At 38.5% G+C, this 26859-nt stretch overlaps 1 protein-coding gene across 1 annotated transcript in view; it reads left to right on the forward strand.

The window, feature by feature from the left end:
• slc7a10a (solute carrier family 7 member 10a) overlaps positions 1-25810 on the forward strand; it is a 35727-nt gene extending 9917 nt beyond the window's left edge. Inside the window, exons 3-12 of the mRNA XM_041980771.1 lie at positions 6312-6516; positions 8975-9126; positions 20301-20426; positions 20692-20845; positions 20947-21070; positions 21204-21307; positions 22221-22317; positions 22445-22594; positions 23732-23909; positions 23991-25810. Coding sequence (XP_041836705.1) covers positions 6312-6516; positions 8975-9126; positions 20301-20426; positions 20692-20845; positions 20947-21070; positions 21204-21307; positions 22221-22317; positions 22445-22594; positions 23732-23909; positions 23991-24088 — 1388 coding nt within the window. The 3' untranslated portion in view covers positions 24089-25810. The remainder of the gene's footprint in view (positions 1-6311; positions 6517-8974; positions 9127-20300; positions 20427-20691; positions 20846-20946; positions 21071-21203; positions 21308-22220; positions 22318-22444; positions 22595-23731; positions 23910-23990) is intronic.
• Positions 25811-26859: the final 1049 nt, after the last annotated feature.

Consider the following 26859-nt stretch of genomic DNA (forward strand, 5'->3'; position numbering starts at 1 on the left):
CACTTAATTCACTGGGAATATTATTCCAGTATTTGAGAGCTTTGTCAAGAAGACTGTTAGCCCAAACTTACTGCGTCTGCTTACAAAGAGTGTATTGGTTTCAGAGTTGTCCTGTTTGCTTGGGACCATCTTGGAAAATGGTGGGATATGTGGGGAAAAACCAGGACATGCTTGAAGAGGTTTGCTGCCTTTGTTGTTAAATATGGTCTTATGTGTCCAAGTGTCTAAGTAACCAAATGAAATATAATATTATTGGCCACCTTTTAAACCTTTTTGTCATGGTTTATGTTAAATTTATTTGAGCTTAAAAGTAAACTATCACAAGTTAATAAATATGGAAATGCAGAATTGCTTTCTTAGAGCTAATCCAACCACAAAGTTCTATGGCCCATCAAGAGGACAGTATTCCAGATCTGCACCTCCATGTTTCATTAAGATTTTCCTGATATAGTGGGTTTTATTTATAGTCTTACAGTTGCTCTCTGGGATTGATCCACCATCTTGCAGCATTAAACATTATGGAGGGAAACTGTCTTGAATCTATCTGCAACTTGAGTCATGCTACTGCCCACCAGATAAAACCTCTTCACATATCCAGTGCTTTGCTCTTAGTCTGCAGCACAGACTGCTTGCAGCCGCAACTCACTTACTTAACATCTATAGTCTCAACCCTTTTTTTTTTTTTGAAGTTATGCTTTAAATGGTTTAAAGTCTAATCCTGCTTCTGGCTGTGTTTGGATATGACATCATTATAGGCATGAGATGTGCTGTTTACATAATTAAGTACCCTGTCTTCTACAGCTAGTCCTTACATCAATAGCTATGAACATTTCAACAGATTTTATGATTCTCTTCTCACTTTTGGCTGGAGAGGAAATTTGACTTGGCTGGTAAGTCAGGGTATGCACTTGGGAGATGTTAAGTTAGGATGGAAAAATTGATAAACATTGTTCCTCATATTATTTGTATCCCCAAAATATTCCTTTTGTTGTCAGACAAAGTTTATTCACCATGTGTTTTGTCTCTTACTTTCCGGTAATTAAAAAAAAGAAATCTGACCTCTGATGTGTCCTCTCAAACAATCCTTGTTTTCTTCTTGACCTCTTTCTTCCTTCCTTGCATTACCCAAAGTATCAAAAAAGTCTGATCGTACCTCAGCATACTGCTCCCTCAGTTTTACTATTTTGCTATCACTCCGGCAGTATCAGAAATATGTAGAGCTACCTGAGCAACTGTTTGTGCTTTATCTTTGCTCTCCTGTGTGAAGATCTTTGGGATGGAGTGAAACTGATAAACATTTGCTTTTCACCTTTGTGTCTTTGCTATTTATCCTTTTTGTGGCACTTTATCATCCTTATGGCCCCTTAGAGCTTGAGCTAACTTTCAGTGTTCAACTGACTTAACGGCATCACTGCATGACATCGGTCCCAAATGCTATGCATTGTTAGGTTTTTGGAGGTCTGTTTGTGTCTTGGAAAAAAAAAAAGGTCTTTTGAGACTGAAAACATGGCAGACAGGTACTTCAGTGAAGGTATAAATCTACTTGACAACAGGTACGTGGTTTCTGTGTCTGTGCATAAACTCAGGGCCTGTTCACACTGGCACGGTTTGGTCCACTTTCATGGATATTCTGTTCCGTATGGAGCTGTGTGAATATGCATTCCGACTCTGGTGTGGACCAAAGAGGTAAACTCTGGTCCACTTGAAAACCGGGGGTCTAGGTCTGCTTGTAAGTGACCCCCTAGCCTGCAGCTGTTGTAACTATGTGATATGGTCGAGACAGTTTGGTCAGTTTGAGTAAAGTGCAGTGTGAAAGCAAGCCAAACCAAAGGAAAGTATTTTCAGAATTTCCCACCCAATCAGATCAGAGTTCTTCGGATCCTCCTAGTGCGAATGCACCCTGACTTGTGACATCTGCACCCTTGCTCCCATATATGGGCTTGCAACTTGTATCCAGTATGTTGTAGAGGGGAAGATGAAAGCCATTCTGCTGCAGAGTGCCTCTCAATTAAAAACTAATAATAATAATAAAGAAAGGGAGAAAAAATTGAATTTTGTGGCGCTAAGGTTACTGCAGCTGGTTCATATGCAGAGACTGCAGCTTCTTGATGCTGGTAGCTTAATATGAATCCTGTCCGGGAGCCCTTTGTTGCATGTCACCCCCTTTTGTCTCTGACCCCCTTTCCTGTCTAGCAACTGTGTTTTACAAAATTATAGTATCTTTAAGAAAAAGATATTTTCCTATTATTATTTTCCTATTGAAATGTTGAAATTTTATCCATCCAACAGATGACTGGATACAACGTAAAACACAGGATTCAGTAGAAAACGGAATTAGAATATAAAACGGATTTAACACGGCCTTCATTAATGCAGGTGATATAATTTCACAAGCAGTGCAGAGTGTGTATGTTAGTATAACATTGTACATGTAACATTTTTATGCAATACTTTTTCTTTTTTCTTCTCTGTATTTTAAGCAGGTGGATGTAAAGTTACAATCTGTTTAAATTTATTCTGCTGAGGCTGGAAATGATCCAATTAACCTGAACTTAAACAGATTTTTTAATACGTCATCCATCTTGCATCCTACCTGTATTCTGAGATCTTTCCAGTTAGTGAAAAACAGTCTGACATTAACAATGGTCTCATCTCCTGCTCTGTGCCTTTTTCTTCTTCTCTTCCGCTGATATCCTCTTACGTTTCTTTAAAGAATCAGCCACTGTGCGCTTTCAAACGATGTTTTTATATCCAATTGCTGGTGTGTGACGCGGTGCATGAAGCAAAACTCTGCTGAAACATGATGCAGCATCCCCAAAGTAAAAGTTGTGAAGTACGGTTTTTCAGCCTCCGGATGCTGTTGGGCAAAGAAGGCTGTGGGGGAATGTACATAGATGTCAGTGTATCATCAAAATGAGTCAGAAATTCATATTTTAAGATCAGAAAGTGACAGTGCAACTTTAAGGATATCATTTTTGTAGGCTGTAATCTCCTGATTATATTCTGCTTCTGCATTGATCTGCATCTTAGAATTAAGAAATTCTCATATTAAACCCTGTGTGTGTGCATCTGTGCCTTTTTTCTCTGTATAAGATGTTTGCATGTCAGAATATCCTACCAAAAAGCCCTGGGAATATATTCAGGCCTGTTTTTAAAATCCCAGGACATTCCAAAATATTATTAAATCACATTTACTTATAAATTTTTTCAGCTGTCATTCCCAAGTTACCAGCTCCAACCTCATTTCAGCAAACACCTGAGGACAAGTTTATCATCATCCCCAGCCAGATGCACTTTAAGATTACAACTAATTAAGATTCATAGAGAGGAAAGACAACAACAGTCCTACAACCTACAACAACAGTCTATTTTTAACAGTTATTTTTACTTTTTTCCGTCAGCCGGAAGGAGAGTTGTGTGATGGTCATTAATCTGAGCTGTAATTGTGAGAGAACTTCAGATATCGTGCAAGTAAACTGAGAGGGTTGATGGGATTCTGATTCATGCTTCCACAGTGCCAAACTTTATGACATAACAAACGCAACAAAGGCATTATGTAACGGCTCTACATCTCACCACAGCCTTCACAATCAAATGAGACAATAATAAATGCATTGCATGGAGCTCCCCCATCGTTGGGGAGTATTCAGAGCCAGGCCGTGCTTCACTGGGTTTTAACAGCTACCGACTTTTTTACAGTCAAATTTTTTTTTTTTTATAATTTTTCACCTTTAAACTCCCTCCAAGAAGAGAAAACTTTGGAAGACAGTGCAAAATATTTTTTGCTTTGACAGCTGCTGTTTGGTTACTTTAGACATATTAGGGTTTTTTTGTTCTCTCTCTTGTGAAGGGTGAGGACAAATGCCAAGCTGAAGTTGAACTTGTGACATGGTGGCCTACTAGAAGTGTACGTGCCGTAGACAAGTGAGCTGTCACAATGAACCATTGTTACCTCATTAAGTATTTTTATTGATGACTGCAAAGACGGGTGGATTGGTGAACAGGTTTTAATTTCTTAAGACAAACATGGAATGTTTGCACAAAGGTTAAGTTAATTAGTTTATTGTTGTGTGTGTGTGTGTGTGTGTGATGGCAGAAACCAGGAATCTTCCATGTTATGCTAACCTGCAAAGATAGATTTAATTGGTTTGGCTAAACATTTACTAAATAGTGCATTGATGGTTTTAAGTAAAGATACTGACAGTTATTTAATATTTCTACTTACCTCTGGCTGTTTTCTGTCTACCAGGAGTGGTGCGTGTACAAAATATGTCCCCAGGTGTTCATGTGCCTTTCATTGGTTCTGGGGGGGTGGGAACTCAAGGTGGAAGATTGGTTAAGGGGGAGTTTGTGGGGAATAATTTTCTATAGTTTTGGTTAATCATTGGTTGGATTGTTTAGTATGATTTGTGAGTAGTTTGGGTTGGTGTAAATATATGTATAGTCTTTGGGAAACTTTTATTGTAAATATTTTTCATTATTTCTTTGTATATCTATCTTTGGAAACCCGTGTACATTGTATGATCCAATTAAGCTCGTCTACTATATAAGCAGTCAGCTGTAGTCATTGTGGTTGGTTGGTGTAGGGTATTTTGGTGAAAAATGGCGACAATAAAGAAACATAATGCGTCCAGTTGTTTTGCCTCCTATGTGCTTTTCTCCATGATGGTTGCCTCCGAGACTGTGCACTGAAGAAGACATGAGCCATGAAGGAACCTGTTTATTTTCTTTTGGGGTGTCAGCTGAGCCAGAACTGTAATGAGCCCTGTGTTCACCAACCCAATGCACTACATTACATATCCCACATGTTTCTCTGAGTAGGATTATGGATGTATATGATTAGAAATGTACCATAGGAGGGCCAAAGAGGTTTTTATTTTTATTATTTTTTTTTTTTTGCTTTTTTTAACGCGTCTTTTACATTGACTTAAATAGCTGTGTTTTCATGCTATTGCTGTATGAATATTTTATCAGTACTCTGCTTGCACCTTTAAACATTCAGTGTTTTCATTACCAAATGCCAGTTTATCAGGTTTACTGGGCTAAATTGCATCTTTGTAGAGAGGCCTTTGTGTTTTTTAGCCTGTGCTCACTGATATATGAGGTAAATGAAAGAGGAGAAACATCCATAACCCTTAAAACTTTGCTAGATCATCTGTGCCCCCGAGAGCTAATATTTATATTGTCAACTATTTCTGAGAAATAGAAATGTGTAACTCTGTGGGGTGAAGTGTGATTATTGGCTTATCCATAAGGTGAGCTACGGACGTTTGTAGGGCATTTATATCCCATCCAGGAGTTTTTTTTTTTCTGATCCATCCCCCAAAATGTAGCATTTATTCAGCTGTATTGTAAATACACCTGAGTGATAACATTATGTGATTATCACAGTTTCATAAGAAATAAAAATATATCTATTGCTACTATGTTGCTAAGAGACATTGATTGTGACACAGAAATTATGATGAAACCACTTCCTCATCAGTTTGATTAAATTGACAGTAATGTCTAATCAGGAGCAGCCAAAGATCAACATGTGGCAATAAAGTTATGTCTGTATGAAAGGAACAAAATAATGATCCTCTACGGCTAAAATAAAGGAAGGTGGCTGAGTAGGAGTTGTTTTTGTTAGATAGTAGGTAAATAGTGGCATAAATAACTGTAAATAATGCAAAACAAATGTCTAGAAGAAGAAGTGTAAATATGTAAACAGTTGCTGTTGTGTGTTTGTTTCAATGCCAATATTTATTTGACTTGAGATTATCAAATTTATGGTGCCATATCTATTTCCTACCAAGTTTGATTGTGACTTAACGTGAACAAATGAAAATTATACTAAAGCTCAGTTTTTTTGTTTTGTTTTTTTTCTGTAAATAGTTGTAAAGCTCGTAGAACAAGTAGTAATTTGCTTAGGAGTTTCAAAGCAGTAAAGATTATTGACTTGTTGACTCTTGCAATAGTCTGACTACAGAAACCGGTAATCCCTGTAGTTAAAGTGCAACACAGCTGGTTGTACCCATAACACGCTGAAATAAGACCATGAACACTTTGTGTTTTAGTCTATCAAAAATATCTTCATATTTAAGCCATTGCTAAGTGAAAACTATAAAACTATAACCTGTCACGCCAATGTAAAGAAAAAGGAGCTAATGAATTAAAGTATCATATAAACTTGATAATATGTTTCCCATTAACTCAAGCCAATACTTGACTCTGTTGTTATCACAGTGATTTACATAACTTAACATAAAAATCTTTGTGTGTAGGCAAGTGTAACCATTTTAATCCATTTCTCTTTTTTGTTTCCTAAGGTAACATCATTGGCTCAGGGATTTTCATCTCACCTAAAGGAGTCCTGGAGCATGCAGGCTCCGTGGGGCTGTCTCTTATCGTCTGGCTTTGTGGAGGGGGGATCTGTGCCCTTGGGTCCTTGTGCTACGCTGAACTGGGTGTCACAATCCCAAAGTCTGGAGGAGATTATTCATATGTGACAGAAATCTTTGGAGGGCTTGTGGGGTAAGTTCTGTTATTTTCCAGTTGCCCTACTTTAGTTTTGTTATTGTTTTGCTTTTCTTTCTTTTGTTTTTTTTAAAACTGCTGTGCTTCAACCCCAGCAGCTGTTTGCCACATATTGTGGCTTTGAGTAGTACGCTGTTAGTATGCATTATAGAGCAGCAGTCCAGGGCTGGTTTAGTGGAATTTTATTCTTGGAACCAGTCAGCTCTGCAGATCTTGTTCGACCTTTTCAGACCTGTACTCTGTGACCATTTGAAGTTTCACCTGGTTTTACTGGCTTCATCAGGCTCGTTTGTGTGCAGGTGTAAAATTAAGCAATGGTAAGACATGGGAAGTATAAGATTCTGTATTATGGTACTTTGCAAAAGTGCTCATCCACCTCCAAATAAGGTTTTTGTTTGAGTTAGCACAACATGTCCAAGCACAAAATATTTCTAAATGTGAAACAAGCGAGAAAAAAAGCAACCAAAAGCAAAAAAAAGAGAAAATTTTGCAGTGCATCTCCATCAAGCATCTTCCTGATAGTTTTGCAAAACTGGCTTCAGTAATGCGGTAATATGTGTTCAGTTTCCAGAACATCGGTACATTCAGTTTGGCTGCCATGTAAGCAGATTAAAGCATGTACACCAGCTGTGTGACACGTGCATCCCAGCTGCAGCTTAAACCATGCTGCAGCCGCACGCTGTCTAGGGTTTCTGGGTGGTGCGTACCGTAAGGGAAGCTGTTCTTAGTAACTAGACAGAGCTTTGTCTCTGTATTTCACTGGCTTCATATCAGCAACAGTATACCTTTCATCATAGTTTCAAAGTGTCTGCATTATCTCTCAGAAATTGAATATATAATATGTTATGATTTTCTTTTATTTTGGCAGTTGCTTGTAATAAAATGGGGAAATTGTGGCTGCACGATGAGGCCTAAACAAAGCCGAAACTTGTAATATACGGTAAAACTGTAATATAAAATTAGATTATGATGGCAGTTATAAATCTTTGCTCTTAACTTTGTGAATCATATCAACCCAGAATTAAACAAAACCCTGCATTTTTGGCCAGAAAAAGATTGTTTATTTAGGATCTTCCCTGCAGGAGCAGCTCCATAGAAAGAGCAGCAGTGTGAATACACACACAGAGCCAGGATGGAACATTTTAGCAGTGCTCATGCACCATATTTGCCACTCAGCTGATGTGAAGCCAATGTAAATTTTTCACATTGACCAACTGAGATTTTTGCTAATCTTTCAATTGCTTTAGCTCCTTCCAGCTAGATGGTATCTACTAATGTTCAGCAATTTTAACCACATATTCTCTATCAGACTGAGGTTTAGGCTTCAAATATACTTTCTAAGACATTTAAATATTTCCTTTTGAACCACTGGGGTGTTGCTCATGCAGCATACTATACTAGTGAAAGTTAAACCCGTTTTAGTGCCAATTCCCTGGAGGAATGAAACCGTATTACCTCAAGAATGTCTCTGTATTCACCATGATTAAACATTTCCCAAAGACCAATGTAACAGGCCCTGCTGAAATTCCCTACTTTAGTTCAGTTCAGTTCAGTTCAGCTTTTTTTTTTAAATCCAATTAAATAAATTATCCAATAAAAAAAATCTGTTATTATCCAGATTAGCCCAGTTTGTAGTAACTGTTCATATAAACAAATTAAAAAAACTTCATTTCCAAGTAAAGACAACAGATGGCATAAAATCTTCTCTTCGATTCAGCCCCCCATCCTGAGCTTGCACGGGGAGGTGGGGGACAGTGGAGAGGGAAACATTTCTTTTATAAGGAAGGAAACCACGTACAGGAAGTGCAGCCGTCTGCTTCAACCGGTTGTGGTAAAACCAGCACATTACACTGTAAACACTAAACTAAAGCACTACAGCTGCACTGTGGTGATGCTCCGAGGTTTGCTTTACTCTCTTCTTTTTAATGGACATAAAATGAGATTTTTATTCGATTTTAACAAGAATACCTTTATTAATTTCTCTGTTATTTTTGTTTTGAAGCATTTCTGATCTGTAACATTATAGCTGAATGCAACACATATACTTTCTGGAATAATTATTGTTGTAACAACTATCATTTCATGATGTGTGCTCTTCCTTTTCTCTGAGACAGCACATTAAAGGATGTGCTGTCTCAGACAGTATGAAAAAGTTGAACTTTTTCTGTGCTTGCAGTTTGGACACTGGTTTTTATATGATAGAATGTCCTTCACTAAGTATTCAACTTCAGCTTCTGCCTTGTAGCTGTCAAAAATGTGGTTGTGCTGACAAGTTTTGGTACCATAAGAAGTCAGAGTGGAAAAGAAAAAGAACAGTGGAAGCCTCCTTCCTTGTTGAAATGACAGCTCACACAAAATGGCTTGGAGCAGTGACTTGTATGCTTCTAAATTTTAGGAATGTTATGAAATGGTTTGATTATTCTCATACAAAACCGCCTTGTCTTTTTTTCTGTAGCTTCCTGTTGCTATGGAGTGCTGTCCTCATCATGTATCCAACTACACTGGCTGTCATCGCCCTCACCTTCTCCAATTACGTCTTGCAGCCGGCCTTTCAGAACTGCCTGCCTCCATTCATTGCCACCAGACTTCTCGCCACGATCTGTGTCTGTGAGTCAAGTCTAAAGTTGTTTGGATCTCCATTGAGTTAGGTCATGATTTGTAGGCTCATATATGTGGTCCGTTTTGGTCTTTGTCTATCAGTAGCTGTGAAGTCTGTTTCGGTTTAGCTGACGTAATTTCTACCACTAACATGATCCACATGTTTCAACGGTGGTTCTTCTAGTCACAACTAAATATGGCAAACCTTAGCACGATGTTTAACCCTTATGCAGTATTCCATGTTGAGTTTGTCCAAAACGCATCCAGTGCCAGCGAAAGTTTCAGATCGTTTTAAAGTTTTCAACATTTCGTCATGTTTCACTCAGAATGGATTCAGTTCATTTTTATGTTTAACACAATGTTATATCAAATTTACATTTTCCTTTGTGTTTATCTTCTTCTGTTGTTAAATGGGGTAGGCGTTAAATAAGAGCTTTCTTCTGCCTACAACCCTTTTGGTTTATTTGGTTTATCTATTTTTTGTCTATGTTTTGGAGGAACCAATTAACTGACTAATTAAAAAAATAAAAGTCAGACATTTAATGTCCACAATTCCACATGTCTCAGCAGTAGAAGGGGAAAATGTTACCTTTCTTTCACTGTAAGCGCTAAGGCTCCTCGATTTGTTAAAGCACATGTTACCTCAAGTCCTCTTGGAAATAATCCTACAAGCTTGGCCAGAGTGGATGGAGATTACGGGTGGACAGACACTTCCAGGCTTCCCCAAAGATGCTCTGCTGGGTTCCACAGTCATTTTTTTTCCTGTTGTAAAGCAACAACATACTGATGGTCAGATGTAAAATTTCTGGACATCCTTTGCTCCAAACAACACGCTGGTCATCTGTCTTAAGCTACATCTTCAGGTTTCACTCAGGATTGCTGCATGTTTCTGCATCTTTCTTTTCTCATCTCCCATCTGCTGTTGCAGAGAAACGCTACTACACCATCCTGCTGATGATGTTTGACAACAGGGACCATGTTCACTGACTGATTTATTCCACACATGTTGTTGAAGATTTTTGCCACAATGTTAAATCTTTATTATAGCGTAATGTAGGATTTTACTTCTCATGCAAGTGCAATTAAAATAATTAGTAATCCAGAGTATGCATATCCTGATGGTTCAGTAAACTCCAACATGTCTTATTTTGAGCTTGTCCCATCCACTACAGATATGTTTTACATAACCAAATATCAGTTGACATGCTTGTAATAAATTGTTATATAACATGATGTCAAAAGAAAACATTCACTCTGGCTGTTGGAGCTCACTTAATGTGCTGCCCAGTCTCACTGAAATGGTAAATATCACACATGCACTGTGGCTATCTTTGTCATTGCAGAGTGTATGTTAATGAAGCCGTGAGAAACATGGATGTAAATGTGGCCAATGACTGAAGTTGCAAGTTAAGGCTGCAACAGATTGATGAAGCAGTCAAGATGCTAGTAAGACGGAGCTGATTCCCAAAAAGACTTTGTGTTATTATTTATCAGGAACTGGTTGGATTTTGTGACTCAAGACTCTGAACAAGTGATGACACGATGTTAAATCAGTTGGCAGAACAACAGATTTTCTCTGACAGACGTGCCGCTGAGTAGGAGAAATGACTGCAGAATGAAGCTGCTCTTTGACTGCAGTGAGAAATGCTGCAGCAGCCCACAAACTCCCACTAAAAGGCAACCTCCATCTGGAGAATAATTTGTAGTGTATCCCGTATGATGAGAAAATATCCCGTTGGAAAAAGATCACACAAGTGCTCGTATTGCTTTACGCTAAAGATACGGTGCACTTTTTAAATGGTGGAAAAGCTGCTTTTATTCCCATTATTCACAAGATTTTTTTTATGATGCACATTGTCATGAAATACATAAAGTTTTATGTTGTTTTTAATAAGGTTTAATATGTTGTTTCTTCCTTGTCGCCAACGCTAGGTTCAAGAGAGCTGGTAAATATGGCGGCTACTTTGGATTTGTTTTTTTGGGTGGTTGGGGGGGTTGTTTTTCTTTTGTTTTGTTTTTTTGTTTGTTTTTTTTAAACAAAACTTTGGAACTGTATTTTCCTGCCTGAGCTGAAAAAAATGAACCTACTTGTACCATTATTTAGTGTTTGCTGCAAACTCAATTATGCTCTGTCACCGTATTGATTTGGATTCATTTGCAATGCGATGCATCTTAGAAATGAAAACTTGTACGTCCGGTGTGGATGGTCAGTGAAGACATGCTTTTGCTCAGTTTTACATCACACATGAGTGTGATGCTGGCTGGGTTTTCAGCTGGCTTTGTCTGAAGTTATTGATGGATTTGCTCTTCTTAAAAAACACTGCCATTCCCTGGTTCACAATATCACACTCTGTTCCAGACATTCATGTCATATGACTTTCTGAACCAGAGTAACTCCTAGTGACATAATTATCTGAGCAGGCACTATTCTTAACCAATGTAAGGAGCTGGTCTTTGGATCAGGGATAAAACTTGAACTATTTAACTGTACACATGCAGAACATCAAAGAAAAGCTCAAGTAATCCCTGTCTTGACAAAACTATCCTACCAGGTGGATAAACTAGACACCTGTACTGCAGGTGGAAATAAAATCAAATCCAGTTACTTTGGTCTCATAGCTTGAGGATATTATGATACTATGATGGTTCACAGAGGGCTGCCATTGTCATTTGATAATTCCATCTGAAATGCTAGACTTACTTTTTAATCTGATTAGAGGCCGGAGTACAGCAGTCTGCATTTAAATGGCTAGTGGCAAAAACATACCGAGCATGTCTCTGGTCAGCAAGCCAGCCAGTTTAGACTTGTCTGAACCGGAAACGGGAAACTGGACGGATAGCTGGAAGTGGAATGGGTATTTGCATGAGAGTATGTGTCAAGCTGAGGTTAGCATTTACAGAGTGTACTGATGGACCTCCGCTATATTTGGCAACAGAATGTTACAGCGGCTGCCAAGTCAGGCCAGGTGCCACTTTGTGCTGGTGTGTTTTTGTGTTTGTACTCTCGTGGCTGGTTTGGTGTGTGTGTGTGTGTGTGTGCCAGTATTAGTGTCAGACTACATAATGGTGCCAGCCTTTGTGGACGCCGCTAATGACAGGGTGTGTCTATACTATTGTGCATTGTTTGATGCTCCTGTTACTGAGCCACATAGAAACAGGAAATGGGCTGGATACCTTGCACATCAGTGATTAGGGGGGGAAGACCCCATTGGCCAGCTGAGACTTCGGTTGCAAGTTCCTATTGGCTGCTTAGTACTGCCCCCATCCTCTGCTGTGGTTTGTTGCATCACTTTTGGAAAGCTTAAGGATCTACAACACCCCAATAACGAATGAGGACGGGGTCTGAATATCCTATATACTGCTCAGTCTTCATGATGCTGCTCTGAAGATGACTGAACTTCTTAGCTGAGAGTTTATGAATGTGAGTCAGCCTAGATATGCCCCCCACCCCCTTTCTCCTTCCTTCCCTACAGAGTGTACTGCATGAGAGTCACAAGTCACCCATGGGTGTGTGGGTGAAAACCAGACGGGTCCAGTTGTGGGCTGCTTGTGTTCTTCTAAGTATAGGCACACTGGGGAGCTGAGAGTTGCAGTTGAGCCCTGTGCACCCGTTCACCAGATTTCCTCATCAATAAGCTCTTATCTCTGAGAGGTTTAGTGTTTTTGTTTTGTTTTTGTTTGTTTTTTTAAGCTGAAATCTGCTGAAAAAGGGGCATTTTTGTGATGTGATTTATTTCTTCAAAATGGAAAAGACCGAGATGTGTTTTTTTTTCATGTGATGATTCTCAGTTTTACCCAGAACAAACCATAAAGCTACTGTTCATTTCAGAGTATGAGAGAGCCACATGTAGTCTCCACTTTGGTGTCTCATCAGTGTTTTGTCCATGTTTTGTATGTTTCAGCCAGTTGGATTTTATCAGTTCATTCACTCAGATGGCAAATCACAACGCAAACTTTTTATTAGTTTTTGCTTGTTTCTGTCGGACATGAATAGGAACTGAAGCTGAAATGTGTACAAAGTGTAATTTTCCCCCCTCTGTTTGTTTGGAAACGGTAGTTTCTCTAAAAAGTCTGAACACTAGATGCAAAAGAGTGAAGCCAGCTTAGAAAAAATGCAGATGTCATGTGCCTATTCTGTTTTTTTCTGTGTGACTAGTGATTTCAATTTAGGGTTGGCTAGTTATCTCAGATTCCAGGAGTTTGCTGAACATTATATTAAATGCTGCACAAAACTAATTTAGTGTTGGACTGAGGGATCATTGTAAGTCAGATTAACAGTAAGAACTGACCTAGAGATGGACAACTCATAGATGGTGGAACAAGCATGTTTGATTTGTTCCATGTGGATGGAAAAATTTAAATAAATGCTTTCATAACTTGTAAACTGTCCTGGACACAAGTTTTTAATTCAGTGCATAAATGACGAGATCCAATTCTAACTGTAAATTTTTAATAGTGAATTCATAGCAGTGTTCTCATTTCAGGATCATTTAACAAAGCTAACAAACATCATCTCAGACGTAAAATATCTCCCATAATTCACTTCACATCTAGCATCACACAAATTTCCTCTGTGCTGTGTTCTTATACAGGTCAGAGTTTCTCTCCTCTTCATCCTCTGATTTCATCCCAGGCCCTTTCCAACTCTCATTTCCCTTTTAATTATGCAAGTTAGTTTTTCTAAAGGAAAAATTATTAGTTGTAAGAATTCTTTTGAACAGACTGAAAGTTTTTTTAAGGAGTTGTAATTTTACTTTGACATGTTTCGACTGGAACTTCAGTTTTCTTTAGAAAACGTCGTCCGACATGCGACATGTCTTTATCAGCTGATGGTATCAAAGAATATTACCGTTGCCTGATCCATAGTGTTACACTTGGTTTTTCCGTCCTTTCCCAGAGTAAAGGAATTACCTTCTAACGTGCAACAGACACCCATCCATCATCGTCCTTTCAGTTTTTACATAGTTGTGCACTTTATTAATAAAAATATCTTAAATAAAAGACTTGGGGTTCATTTGGAATTTATTGAGAAATCATCTTTTCCATCACTCAACCTTCTCCCAGTAAGTTAATTTTACTGACCTGCTAAATGCAATGGAAAGAAGTCCGTTCTACATTACCACGTACACATCTGGTTTATTATTATTGTTATTATAAAATATGTGTAACTTTACCAGAGCAATATATGTTTGCATGCATTTTTATGTTCACATCCATTTATAACTAACATTTGCATTAAGTATTTCTGGTCTCCAGTAACTTACAACTTACAACCTTACAACTGGGGAGAGTTGTGGCCAGTTTAGTGACTCCGGTGACCGCGGTCTGGACCAGGGGGGGGCGTTTTTTATGTTAAAGCCCCCTTGATAAATCTGCACTGAGTTTGGATCACAATCCATTAAGACTAAAAGCAGTAATTAGTTTAGTATTCTAGTGCTGAGGCAGCCTTCAATAGAGGTTGTGACGGGCGGTGGGGCACAGATTTACCTGCACTGTCACATTCAAAGCCGCTGGCACCTCCTTCCTGTCAGGGTTAAAACAGAGGAAAGTCAGGGGAGATGGTTGGGGGGGTTCACAGGAACACAAGAACGGAAATGCATGTAGCACCCCGAGAGTAACGGACTATAAAACACAGCGGTGTTGTAGAGCAGAAAAAGCTCTGCCTGGTGCCACCGAAACCTTCTGCCAACAATTCACATGTGTGTGTGCCCAAGCCAGCGGAAGCAGTTTTCTGTGGTGGGAGGGGAACCTTTGCTCTGGTGATCGATGAGCCACCGCTTATGCCATTACACACAGTGCTGGACTGTTGCTGTTTGTGTGTGAATGTGAGGAGAAAAGATTAGATTTATAAAGATTTATGATAATGAGAGAAAATATTCTGCCATGCAGAAACAGCGATTCTCGGGTGTCTGAAAACACTTAAATAACAGCTTTGAGCTTTTTCCAGTGTCACAAGCAAAACTCGTCACAGATTTTAAAGATTATTATACAAGATTCAGTTTTGAAAAAGAAATAATTGGCATTACAAACTCAAAGTCCTTCATCTCAGAGGGAAAAATGGCTTTAAACATTACTCATATTGCAGAGTGAATACACAGAAACAAGTGCAGTTTTTCTTGTAGCTGCTGGAATCCACTGACTGAAGTGTGGATCTGTTTTTAAAGGTAAAAACAGGGTTTAGTTACCCACCAAACCCTCAAACGCCACTATCCCAGCCCCATCTCTACCCATATTTTCAGCTTTATGAACAATGACTGTTTACCAATCAGAACTGCTGCAGAAATGGGGGTGGGGCTAATCTGCATACTAATGGATAGACATTGCAAAATGTCTGATTTGGATAAATAGTTTAGTTTTCAAGGAGAGGAAATTTAAATGTTTTTAACCAGATTCACCATCTGTTAGAAGGGAAGGGTCGCTGTTTTTTCAAGAAAACGCTCTGCATATGTTCCAGCTTCTGTTCGGTCACTTGTTCTGGCATACCTGGGCTACTGCCTGGTCACCTGCTCAAGTACTGCTATAAAACAGGTTGTCCAGAGGAGAAGAGATGAGTTCTCCATGGTTTTTCTCTGCTAACGTCTGCTGCTAGCACTAATACCGCCAACTAAAGCCTGCATGAGATTCAGCTTTTTTTGCTTTTCATGGAAACTGTAAAATCTGATTTTCCACATTAGCTTTGTGAAAGAATTACGATATACTGTAAAGATTATTTGACATGTTACTCTAGCACATGCCAGCTGATGTGCTGCATATATGTTTGTTTTATGTGGATTCCATGAAGACAGACTGTTATTTAGAGTTAATTTTGTAAGGATAAAGTCATGTGTGTGATGCAGAAAGGTCCATAAAGAATGTACTATTTTATCAGAGATTAATTAATACCAAATGCTTAGCAGATGTGCTTTATGTTGGTGTAAGCAGGTAGTTGGAAATGCTATATATCAAATTAATCAGACTGAGTCTAAATGAAATACAGACACTTGATTGTTATTCGAAATAATGGAAAGGATCCAACTTTAACAGAAGGAATTTGGGCATGTAATTACAATATAAACCTATTTACATAGCAATTACATTCTCATGATAAAGTCCATGTTTAACAGAAGTTCTTACAAGCACAGGTTAAACTGGGTCAGGGCTCTCTGCAGCTCAGACCAGGCACACATGCTTTTTCATTGTGAGACATTTAAATTATTCTTCCACTTCTTCTTCAACAGTATGATTCTAAATTTAATAGTTTAATCATATTTAAAAGCAGGTAAAATAGTTTTACGTGACTCTTGTAATGCTGCAGCAACTCTGCTGGTCTCCCCGAATCTCTCTGCACATATGTTCAGTTGGCAGGAACTGTTCTACCTGATCAGAGTAGAGCTGTAAACCAGAAAAATAAGTCCTTATTTTCTTATTTAAAAAAAGTTGCATACCAGAGCAAATCCCCACCTCAAACTCATCATCTAGTGCACAATATGTGGAATTATTCCACAAAGCTTAAGTTCAAATATTTTTAATATCATGGAGTTTAGGTATTTTTAAATTGTGGACATAATGTACACTTTAAACTACAGAAACCTATTCTCTTATTTAGAAATGGTACTGTAGTCTTAACCAGTACCTTTTACAGGGCTTACTGGACTGGAAATCTCACTCAGCTTGTACACCAGCTTGAACTGAATGATTGGCTCTGAGCCAGCCCTTGTTATAGCCGCATTCACAAACACACAAATCTGAGGGTCAGTGTCAAGGTCGTTGGCTGGTGGAGGGCCAGGGGCCTACATACTTGCACACACAGAGACGTATACACATGTACACACCATAATACACTAAATGAAAATAAGATCTGAAGGCAAGAAGTTTTCCTTTTAGTACTTTCCATCCATTTTCATTAGTCAAGGTGTTAATTCCATTTATTTATTTCTTCTGATAAGGAAACAATGTTGGATTTGTGATTATATCTGAGATCTTAAAGTGAAAACCTCCTTCTAGAAAGGAGTTTTTTTTTTTGTTTGATTTTTTGTTTCTGTCAGGGGTTTACTTGACCTCCTTTTTGGGTATAAAACGATGCCAGAAAGCCAGCTACTGTGACCAACTAATGTTTAACAGCTGCACTGTGACACCGCCAATCATGGTCTGAACAATAACCTTGTTTCCTTAGATTATCCTTAGTGCCCATATGAAAGAGAGATCGATTGCTTGATCTGTCCAGCCGTCATCCTGTAGGTGTATATATCTGAGTATACAGAGGCCACTAAAGAAAAGATGAAGAAACTTTAGGAAATAAAATTCCTTCCAAGTCTCGTGCAGGTATCTTTGCTCTTTAAACAACATTTTTCTTTAAGAACAAAAAGTTCTTTGCAAGATTTCTTATTCAACCACTTTTTAGTACATAATGCTTTGTTGTGGGAAGTGTACGCCAAAGGTAGTCCGAGGCTTTGAGATATGTACAAAGATTTTTTTTCATTTTTTTCTCTTCTAAGTGAGCGAAAGAGTTTGTTCCCAAACTGTAGAAAGCCACTTCATTCTTTTCACAGCAGCTTCCTCTACTCTCATTTGTGTTTACAATTTACATTTTCTAAAAAAAAACAGGCATTTAAGAGCAGGGGTGGAAAAAGTACTGAAAAATTGTAATTAAGTAAAAGTATCTTTACTGTTCTTAGATTCTACTCAAGTAATGTCTGTCCAGACTGATGTTTTTTCCCTGCATTTAATGTTTTACTCTGTAACGGGGGAGGTTTCCAACGTAGTGAAGTAAAATACTGGGGTCAAAGTAAAATGACTCATTTCAGTTACAAATTACTCACAAACTACTCAATTACAGTAACGTGAGTAAATGTAATTCATTACTTTCCACCTCTGTTGAAAAGCAGTCCTTCCATGAGCCTCAAGTTGCCAGTTTTATAGATTTTCAGTCTAGTCAACGTACCTGTTTTTTTCCCCTCTTATTTGGTTCAGGGTAACAGGAATAAAATAGTATTTTTGCACAAAACAAGGTGAGTTCCTTATATTTTTCAGATAAAAACGTGGCCAATCTTAGCCTTGTTTACAAAAAAAAATGTATTTGAGAAAAATGGGGAAAATACAGCAACAACATGTTGCAGGACCTGAGACACATCTGAGTCATTTCAGCCTACTGGTCCCTAAAGCTTCATGGAAATGGTTTCCATAGAAAAGTGGCTGTCAACATATTATTAAAGAAGGGTAACTGGGAGAAAAGACTGAGGTATGCCCTTCATTCAAATTACAGAGGAGCTCAGCTCAGTGTCCAGTGAGTTCCCCTGAAAACACTCACCTGACACTAGGGCTGGGTGAAAAATAAAAATAAAATCTGACTTTATTGAACCAAATATGATTTCTGATTTTAATCTATTTTATTTTATTTTCTCTTTAAAAGAAAACTAATTAAACTTAACTTAAACCCATATAATTTATGTATTAATATGGGTGAATGACAGCAAAACAAGTAAACAGCTTGATAACTTTTCCACCATATAAACGGCTTCCTATCTTACATGGAGATATGCAACACAACTGCATCTGTTATCGCTTTCCATCTGGATCCTTTTCATACAGGATCCACTGCGGAAATAATTCCGCTGATGTCGGTCGTCTCTTAACGAGAGTTTGTGGGTTGAAGTTGTCTTCTGCATCCCAAAGAGAGCAGCGTTTCCCGCTGCGGTCATATTCACAGTTAAATACCAGGCGTGAGTGACAAGTCTGTTGCTAACTGAAATAAAAATCCAGATTTTCATAAAAATAGTCAGAAATGGAAAATTTGATTAATTGGTTTTTATCAGTTGATCGTCCAGCCCTACCTGAGCACTAAGGGGGAGTTCTATGCTAATATAATTGTAAGGGAAACACTCAGCAACAGGTTTGTTATTGTGGAAAACTAAACTGATTTACAGCCCAGGCTGCTGTGGCCACTACTGACTCAGGAAGGCCAGTAAACGGGACTGCTCTGACTCCCACTGGTGTATTTTATGATTTTGATGAGAGGGTTTCTGAACTAATACAGAGGTGAATTATTCTGATTCAGTGAGTGTGACTCTCTACAGGAAGCTGTCAGCTCCGTGTCTAAGCGGTGACCACGTAATTTGTTTGTTTTTGTGTTTGTGTAACTTTTTGACCATATTCAGTGATTTTGATGATATCATGGTCTCATATAGGGACGAGGTTATCGATGTTAGTAGTAACACAAAGTTTTTGGCAGCGCTGCTGTGCACTGATATGTGCCTGCATACAACTTGGGAAAGTTGTGGTGCACACCTAAAATTAAACCTCCTCCAAAACCCCATGTGATTCAAACCCTGAGTGTGCAAAAAGATACCAGAACTGGACTGAAAATCAGTGGCAACAGGTCTGATGGAGTGATGACTCCTTCCCAGAGCCCAGAACTCAATGTTATCAAAGCGGTGTGGGATCATCTGGACAGAGAACAGACCAACAGAGGAGCTTTGGAAAAAGTTGAACTATTTCTGAAGGATTTGGACTGTGTTGAAGAACAAACATTGACTTTTAATTTCATTATAATTGTACAAACTTAGCTTTTACCCTTTTTATTAACTGTAGTTTCATTTGTGATTTCATGTTTCAAAAATGTGTTTTCTAATTTTTAGGTTGCAATATGTAAACAAACGAGCACAGGGCATTAAAATTTAAAGGAGAATTCTGTTAATTACTGATGCCACTAATATGCTGCAGTTGTCTCCTCAATGTGGTACTTCTGCTACTGTTAAAGATATGTTGTTCAGGGCACACACCAGTAAAACTTTTCTCTCATTTCCCAATCAAATGTATCCAGCTGTACTCGTCTATGTCCAAATAAACAATCAGGAATTCATACATAGAAAGCTTTTCCTTAGGAACAGCAAGAAACTTATGTTTTTGGATCCCTTGCTGGTGAAGTAGCTGGGATTTAATGAATGAGGTCAGTGTAAGTGCCTCAGGCATTCCCACGTATTAGACTGTGAGGTCAATCAAGCGCCTTAATGCTTGTACTCGGGTATTATCCTTGTCCAACCCAGAAAATGGTTTCAGTGTACTGAAAATAACAGCAGGAGTTAAAGAGCTCAACTAGTGGATCTCAAACGTCAGACTAACATCATCATAATGCCATGAATAAAATATGCATATGTTGAGATGTTTCATCACAACTGTATGTTTTGTCTTTCTGTTTACGTGTGCAGTATTCCTGACCTGGGTGAACTGCTCCAGTGTGCGCTGGGCCACAAGGATTCAGGATATTTTCACTATAGGAAAACTTCTTGCCCTAGCACTCATCATAGTGGTAGGACTAGTCCAAATCTTTAGAGGTAAACACACCTGTACACACACATTGAGAGCCAATAACAGTTGTTTCTGCTCAGTTTGGGGTAGAAGAAATTGATTTATTTACCTCTGATAATTAAAGAAATTAGATGCCACCAGAAACCGAATTCTTAAAATATCGAAATTTTTCAGAAATGTTACTTCAGTGAAAACAGCAAAGCCAGAATAGTTTGGATTTATTTTTCATTAGATTTGAGGCTGCAGCCATGTTCCAGTTTTGTATCCCTGACTTTCACCATCTGTGTCCAGGTCACTACGATGCGTTGAGGCCCAGCGTGGCCTTTGAATTCAGCCAGGACCCTTCAGTGGGACAGATAGCTCTGGCCTTCCTCCAGGCCTCTTTTGCTTACAGTGGCTGGAATTTCCTCAACTATGTCACAGAGGAGGTCGTGGAGCCACGCAAGTATGACAAAGACTGTATCTCATACATGTACAGGGTTTCAGATAACTAATACGTCATCAGCTGAATCGTTTTTAGTTGTACATTACTTGTCTCATCGTTAGGAACCTCCCCCGTGCCATCTACATCTCTATCCCACTGGTGACCCTGGTCTACACCATGACCAACATCGCCTACTTCTCCTCCATGACCCCAGAAGAGCTGCTCACCTCTAATGCTGTGGCAGTGGTGAGCAGCCCTACTTCTTCATTCATGTGTGAATTTATGTTAGTTTATGAATTACTACAAAGGAAGTAGAGGGAAGCTCGATCAGTAAACTGAGCCATAGTTCGTTGGTTCTGTTTTTGTTTTGTTTTTACAGACTTTTGGGGAGAAGCTGCTGGGAATGTTTTCCTGGGTGATGCCAATCTCCGTGGCACTTTCCACTTTTGGAGGCATTAATGGATATCTGTTCACATCTTCCAGGTACATGCAAACATCACACTGCATCCAGTATAGGGCTCTAGAGCAGCAGGGTGGCTATTTACATTTTACATTTTTCTGTGTGCTGATTTATAATTGCCATTTTTTTGACATCTGGTACAATGGAGAACAACACTGGTGAGGACGGTGGAAACTGGAGTTAATTGTAAATGTGGAATATGGTGGAAGTTGCTCATATATGGGTGTTGTCTACTGTCCCCTCTAATTTAAGAGTTTTTCACATTTTCTGAGAACCAGAAAAGCTGGATGAGAGTTGAATGCAGTTGGACTTCTGCAGCCTCTCCCTCTGTGTGACATCACCTTAAGAAACATTTTCCAAAGCTTCATTATTGTTCACAATAATTTAAATAGCCGTCAATGTCCGTGGGTAATGATCAGAAAGCAGTTCTTAAAGACGCACCAATGAGCTTTGGCAGATTTTCCCACAGAGTCAGCCCCTATCAATGCCAATACTGCATCCATCTTGCATCCTAACTGTACTGTGAGATCCCTCCAGCCAGTGAAAAACCATCTGAAGTTGACTCTTGTCTTATCTCTCTCTTTCTTTACCTTTAATGCTGCTAATATCTTCTTCTGTTTCTTTGCTGAGTCAGCCATGGTGGGCATTAAAAATAATCATTGTTTTTATATCCATTCGCTAGCGTCCCACAAGCAAAAGTTTTACAATGAGGTTTCTCAGCCTCGAGTCAGGAAAGCGGAGTTTTTAAGCTGGTAAAGTTACGAATTGCATCTTTAAAATGTATAAAAATGAGCGACCCGGTGAAAATGTAGTTGCACTTAAATGAAGAAGTTAAGTGTAAAATGTTCATCTGAATTCCTGCAGTGTCACAGAGGTCAAGTTATCACTGCCAAACAAATGTTTACACCTGAAAGTAAAGCATCTTTGTCTTTGCAGGTTGTGTTTTTCAGGAGCCAGAGAGGGTCATCTGCCATATCTTCTTGCCATGATCCACCTAAAAAGCTGCACGCCAATCCCTGCCCTGCTGGTCTGTGTAAGTACTGCTGTCCGTTTTGTCCTGCCTCTGTAGCTTCTCACAGAGCAGAGGGGACAGCACGGTCAATGCTTTCTCTTATTTTACTGCCTCTTTAATGTGTAAAACATTCCTGCATGTCTCACAGTGTACCGCAACAATAGTCATCCTGTGTATTGGAGAGACACACAACCTGATCAACTACGTGTCCTTTATCAACTATCTGTCCTACGGGGTGACCATTGCCGGCCTGCTCTACCTGCGAAAGACTAGACCCAATCTGTCCAGGCCGATCAAGGTACAGCAGCTGCTTTAACTCGCCACATGGTCTTATGGATGAGAAGTGTGTACCCATCAAGTGATGGCTCTCAGCTGGGTTTCTTTAGAAGCTCCAGATCTGGTTAGAAAACCCAAAAACTTAAAGATGACAACAGAACACACTGATTTTTATAAGTGAAAATATGAAAACAGTGTAAAGTAGCTAGATATAGTACAGTAAGAAGAATAAAAACTAAAACAGTTGCACTCAACAGATCCAGTGTGGTGCGTTAATGACCTTTGTCTTGAAACACTGAAGAACTTTAAAACCAGTTGCATCCACATGAATTTATTACTTCCCTTACATTTAATGAAAATGGCTCAACTGAGAGACGCTGCTGCACTAGTTGCTAATCAATGCTGAATTCATGCAGGGTCTGTCTGGAAAGCAGAGCATAACATTTGGAAAAATAGAAGCAAAACACAATTTTAGAGGTTTAATTTTTTTAAATGAGAGACTGTGTGAGTCCAGGCTTGACTACATCTGTAGGCCAGTCTACTGTATTGTTGTCTGGAGACTAAATGTGGACATAACCTGTCCTCTGTGACCATCAGATTTTATGAGAAACACACAGCAGATGAGGGGTTAGTCATTAAAGATATGCTAACAGTTTGGTGCCCCCTGGTGTCTGAGATGTCAGTTACATGTCAGGTAAAAGGAGAATAATTCATTGTTGTTCAACAGTCAAGTTAAGAATATAATAATTGAATAATTACTAGTTTGTACAATCAGTTGATTATCAGAGTAGCGGTTTTCCCAGGAATTCAACTGAATAAAAGAATTTAACCCTAAAATGAAAATTATAATATTTGTTTGCAAAAACAGCATGATGGTTTTCAAAATGTTTATTACAGTATTAGTGATGGTAGTGAGTCAGTGGTAGCTAGTCGTAATGGTGGCAAAAGTGAAATTAAATTGAATATATTCAAAATTCGACATTAGAATCTTTTTTATATATTTATTTGTCTGCTTATGGTGTTGTTAGTAGTGGTAGTTAAATTAAATATACTTTATTTATCCCAAAGGGAAACTGTAATGTTGTATTTTTTCTATATTTGTTGTTGTATTTATTCATTTCTTATTAGTGTCTAATGAGAAGCTTTTCGCTCTGTGCAGGTAAACATGTTGGTCCCCATCAGTTACTTGATTTTCTGGGCCGTGCTGCTGTGCTTCAGTTTGTACTCTGAGCCGGTGGTTTGTGGTCTGGGGATGGTCATCATGCTGACCGGAGTCCCTGTTTACTTTGTTGGCGTTCAGTGGAAGGAGAAACCCAAGTGGATCTACAGGCTGCTCGGTGAGTGGGTCTTTTTATGGATCTTTTATGAACATGTTCATTTTTACAGATTATTTGTCTAATTGTTATTTTGTGTTGCAGAACGAGTCACATATGTGGGTCAGAAGGTGTGTTATGTAGTGTTTCCTCAGGAAGACTCTTCAGAGACTGAACCCCTCACTGCCAAAGCCACGGACTGAGCAGTGACTTCGACCAGCACTTCCATTTTTACATCAACGCCTGCACTTCCAGTTTTTGTCACATTCTTCGCTCAATGAATCATAAAGAAATGGCTTCATACATGTTGTTACGCAGGTGCCACTTGAAGACGTTGCGGTGAAACCGCAGTCAAAACACACAGTTTAAGAAAAAAAAAAAGTTGTACAGCTACTCTCAAGCATGATAAGCTCCACGGCTGAGGCATGTTTTTATTTGTTGGTTTTCTCTTTCATGCAGATCTTCATTTCTTCTTCTCTAAACTGGTTCATATTTAGCACTTTTTCTTACATGAACTAAATTCTCATACTAATGTGCCTTATATTTCTCTAGCTTGCTGATTTGTGCGGGTATTTTGTGTGTGTAATGCCTTTTTATGAGGTAAATATGCAAGCAGTTTCTGCACTTTGCAATATTTCTATTACTGCTGCTGCCCAGTTTCATTAATTACCTACATGGAGTTCACAGTTAGCCTTGTGTGGAGTTTTGTTTTTGGTAGATTTTCTGCTTGCCACCTTCTCTGGGCATTCTTTTTTTTTACTTTTACACTTGCTGTTCTTTTTAAGTGTTAGTCTATTACACCTCTTTCCCAAGAGATGCCACTAGTGCCTTGTTGTTGGTGTTATTGACTAGAGATGATCTGACATTCATCTGTCCAAGCAGATATTTCCAGCACAGGGCAGACGTGAGGATGAGGGGAAGTTTGACTGTGGCAGCTAGATGAATGGCTGAATCTCTTAATAATGCAACACAGGATGACTAGCTGTTCTTCCAGGTTTTAAATGTTCATCTGTCCCTCCCTCTCGTCTCCTGAGGCAGGAGCTTGGTGACTGTTGAGCTTGTTGCTTTAGAAATGTTCTCCTCTCTGGGGATGCCACTGTGAACTCTCTCCAGGTGCTCGACCAGTTAAGACGTTATCAGACTTCAGAATTCTTACATGTTGTATTACAGTATTTACCGTTAACATCAGCAGAATCCATACTGACAGGCAGATAGGCGGCTGACATTGGATGTTTAGTTGTGCACAGACCCACCCCCAGTTCCCCAAAGATATGATCTCCCTGCAGTGACTCCACTGATTTTCCATAGATCTGACTGACTATGGTACTGATTGTGGTCCTATTATTATAGTTTATGGGATTTCCATTGTCCTAATGACACTAAATTTTCTATATTAATTTGTCTTCAAATTATAATATCAACATCATTAGTGCAGCTGAAGTGCCACTACCTTTACAAAGTGCACTAATTATGATCCAGGGGATAATGTTGTTGACATGTTGTTTTTGGGTAATCCCTGAATTGCACTTGTTTATAGGCTGTTTATATTGCACATATTACAGAACAAATGAAGACATGGACCACAGGCCTTTTTTTTTTTTTTAGACGGGATGTTAACCTGCAGTTAAGCACTTGAGTTGAACATGTGGTCCTTTTGTAGGCTTATAGATGCTGGAAATTTTTGTGTGCATCGAATCCACGTCTGTCCTGCCATATCCAGGCGCCGTTAGTTCTCACACATGTAAATAGTGTGTAAAGAAAACAAAACTATTACAAATGCGCCAAGGACTTCTGCAAAGATCACATTCCTCAGATGTGTTGATACATTTGCATACTGTACAATTGATGGGTATACCGCTGTGTTTTGTAAAAGAGTGAAGTTGTAAAATAACCGTGTAATTGCTCATTAAATTTAGCAACCTGTAAGAAGCAAAGTTGTGACGTTTGTGTTCTGTGACATTATCAGGTCGGTAAATAATGTTTACATGGAAACTAAACTGGAGGCAGGGTTAACATATGAAAGTGACTCAGGACAAAATACTAATAATGCATACTTATTAATAGGTTTTTACAACTGAAGAAATGAGAGAACGAACCGAAGTTTCTATCTATTTATTTCAGGCACCATAAAACAATAAATTCTTATGGAGGTTCAAAATGCCATAATCAGAACTTGGTAAATACAAAGTTCAGAAATAGCTAATTATGAAAACTAATACAATATTTATCTCTTCATTTATTATTTTATTATATTCTTTGCAGGTGGTCAGTTCTGCTTTAACAATAAGAGAAATGCCAACCTTATATGGCAAATAAATACAGAAATAAATATATGAAAAATACTTTAGGCCAGTAAAGAGGCCGGAAGTATTTCCATTGCAATCAATGGAAATGCCAGTCTTCCATCCATGTGAACCAAATACAGGAAGCCTCAAATAAAGAATTTTACATAGTCTATGTATATAAATAATCAATTTATATGAATAAACTTAATATAGAAATATACAAATTAAAGTAGAAATAAATGTAAAAATATAGTATTTATTAAATGATTATGGCATTTTTGGTCCTCCATACATGATAAGCAGAAGGCTGTGCAGTATTGATGGCATTTCTTTCAGAAAACTACAAATCCAGAAATACCCAAATGACAAAGGCTTTTTACAAATATATGTTTACGTTATCAGAATAAAGCCTCAACATAAAAACTGAAAGAGAGGGAGCAGCCCGATTTTAAAAAAGCTCTCACTTTCTACTTGCCTTCATCTGATGAATTTCTTATCACACACTAAGTGCAGACGTTGCTCTGATAATAGCATACAGGAAAGAATTTCATTCATCAGGGAAATGGCGATCACGTGATATCTTTCATTTTAACAATGTTAGCAGTAATTAAAACACAATCATTCAGTTTGATTGGAGCTCACAAAAAATGAAAAAAGCCCAAAGCATCAAGGCATTAAATGTTACAAAA

Source organism: Melanotaenia boesemani, chromosome 1 (genome assembly GCF_017639745.1).
Source record: "Melanotaenia boesemani isolate fMelBoe1 chromosome 1, fMelBoe1.pri, whole genome shotgun sequence".
Taxonomy (NCBI): domain Eukaryota; kingdom Metazoa; phylum Chordata; class Actinopteri; order Atheriniformes; family Melanotaeniidae; genus Melanotaenia; species Melanotaenia boesemani.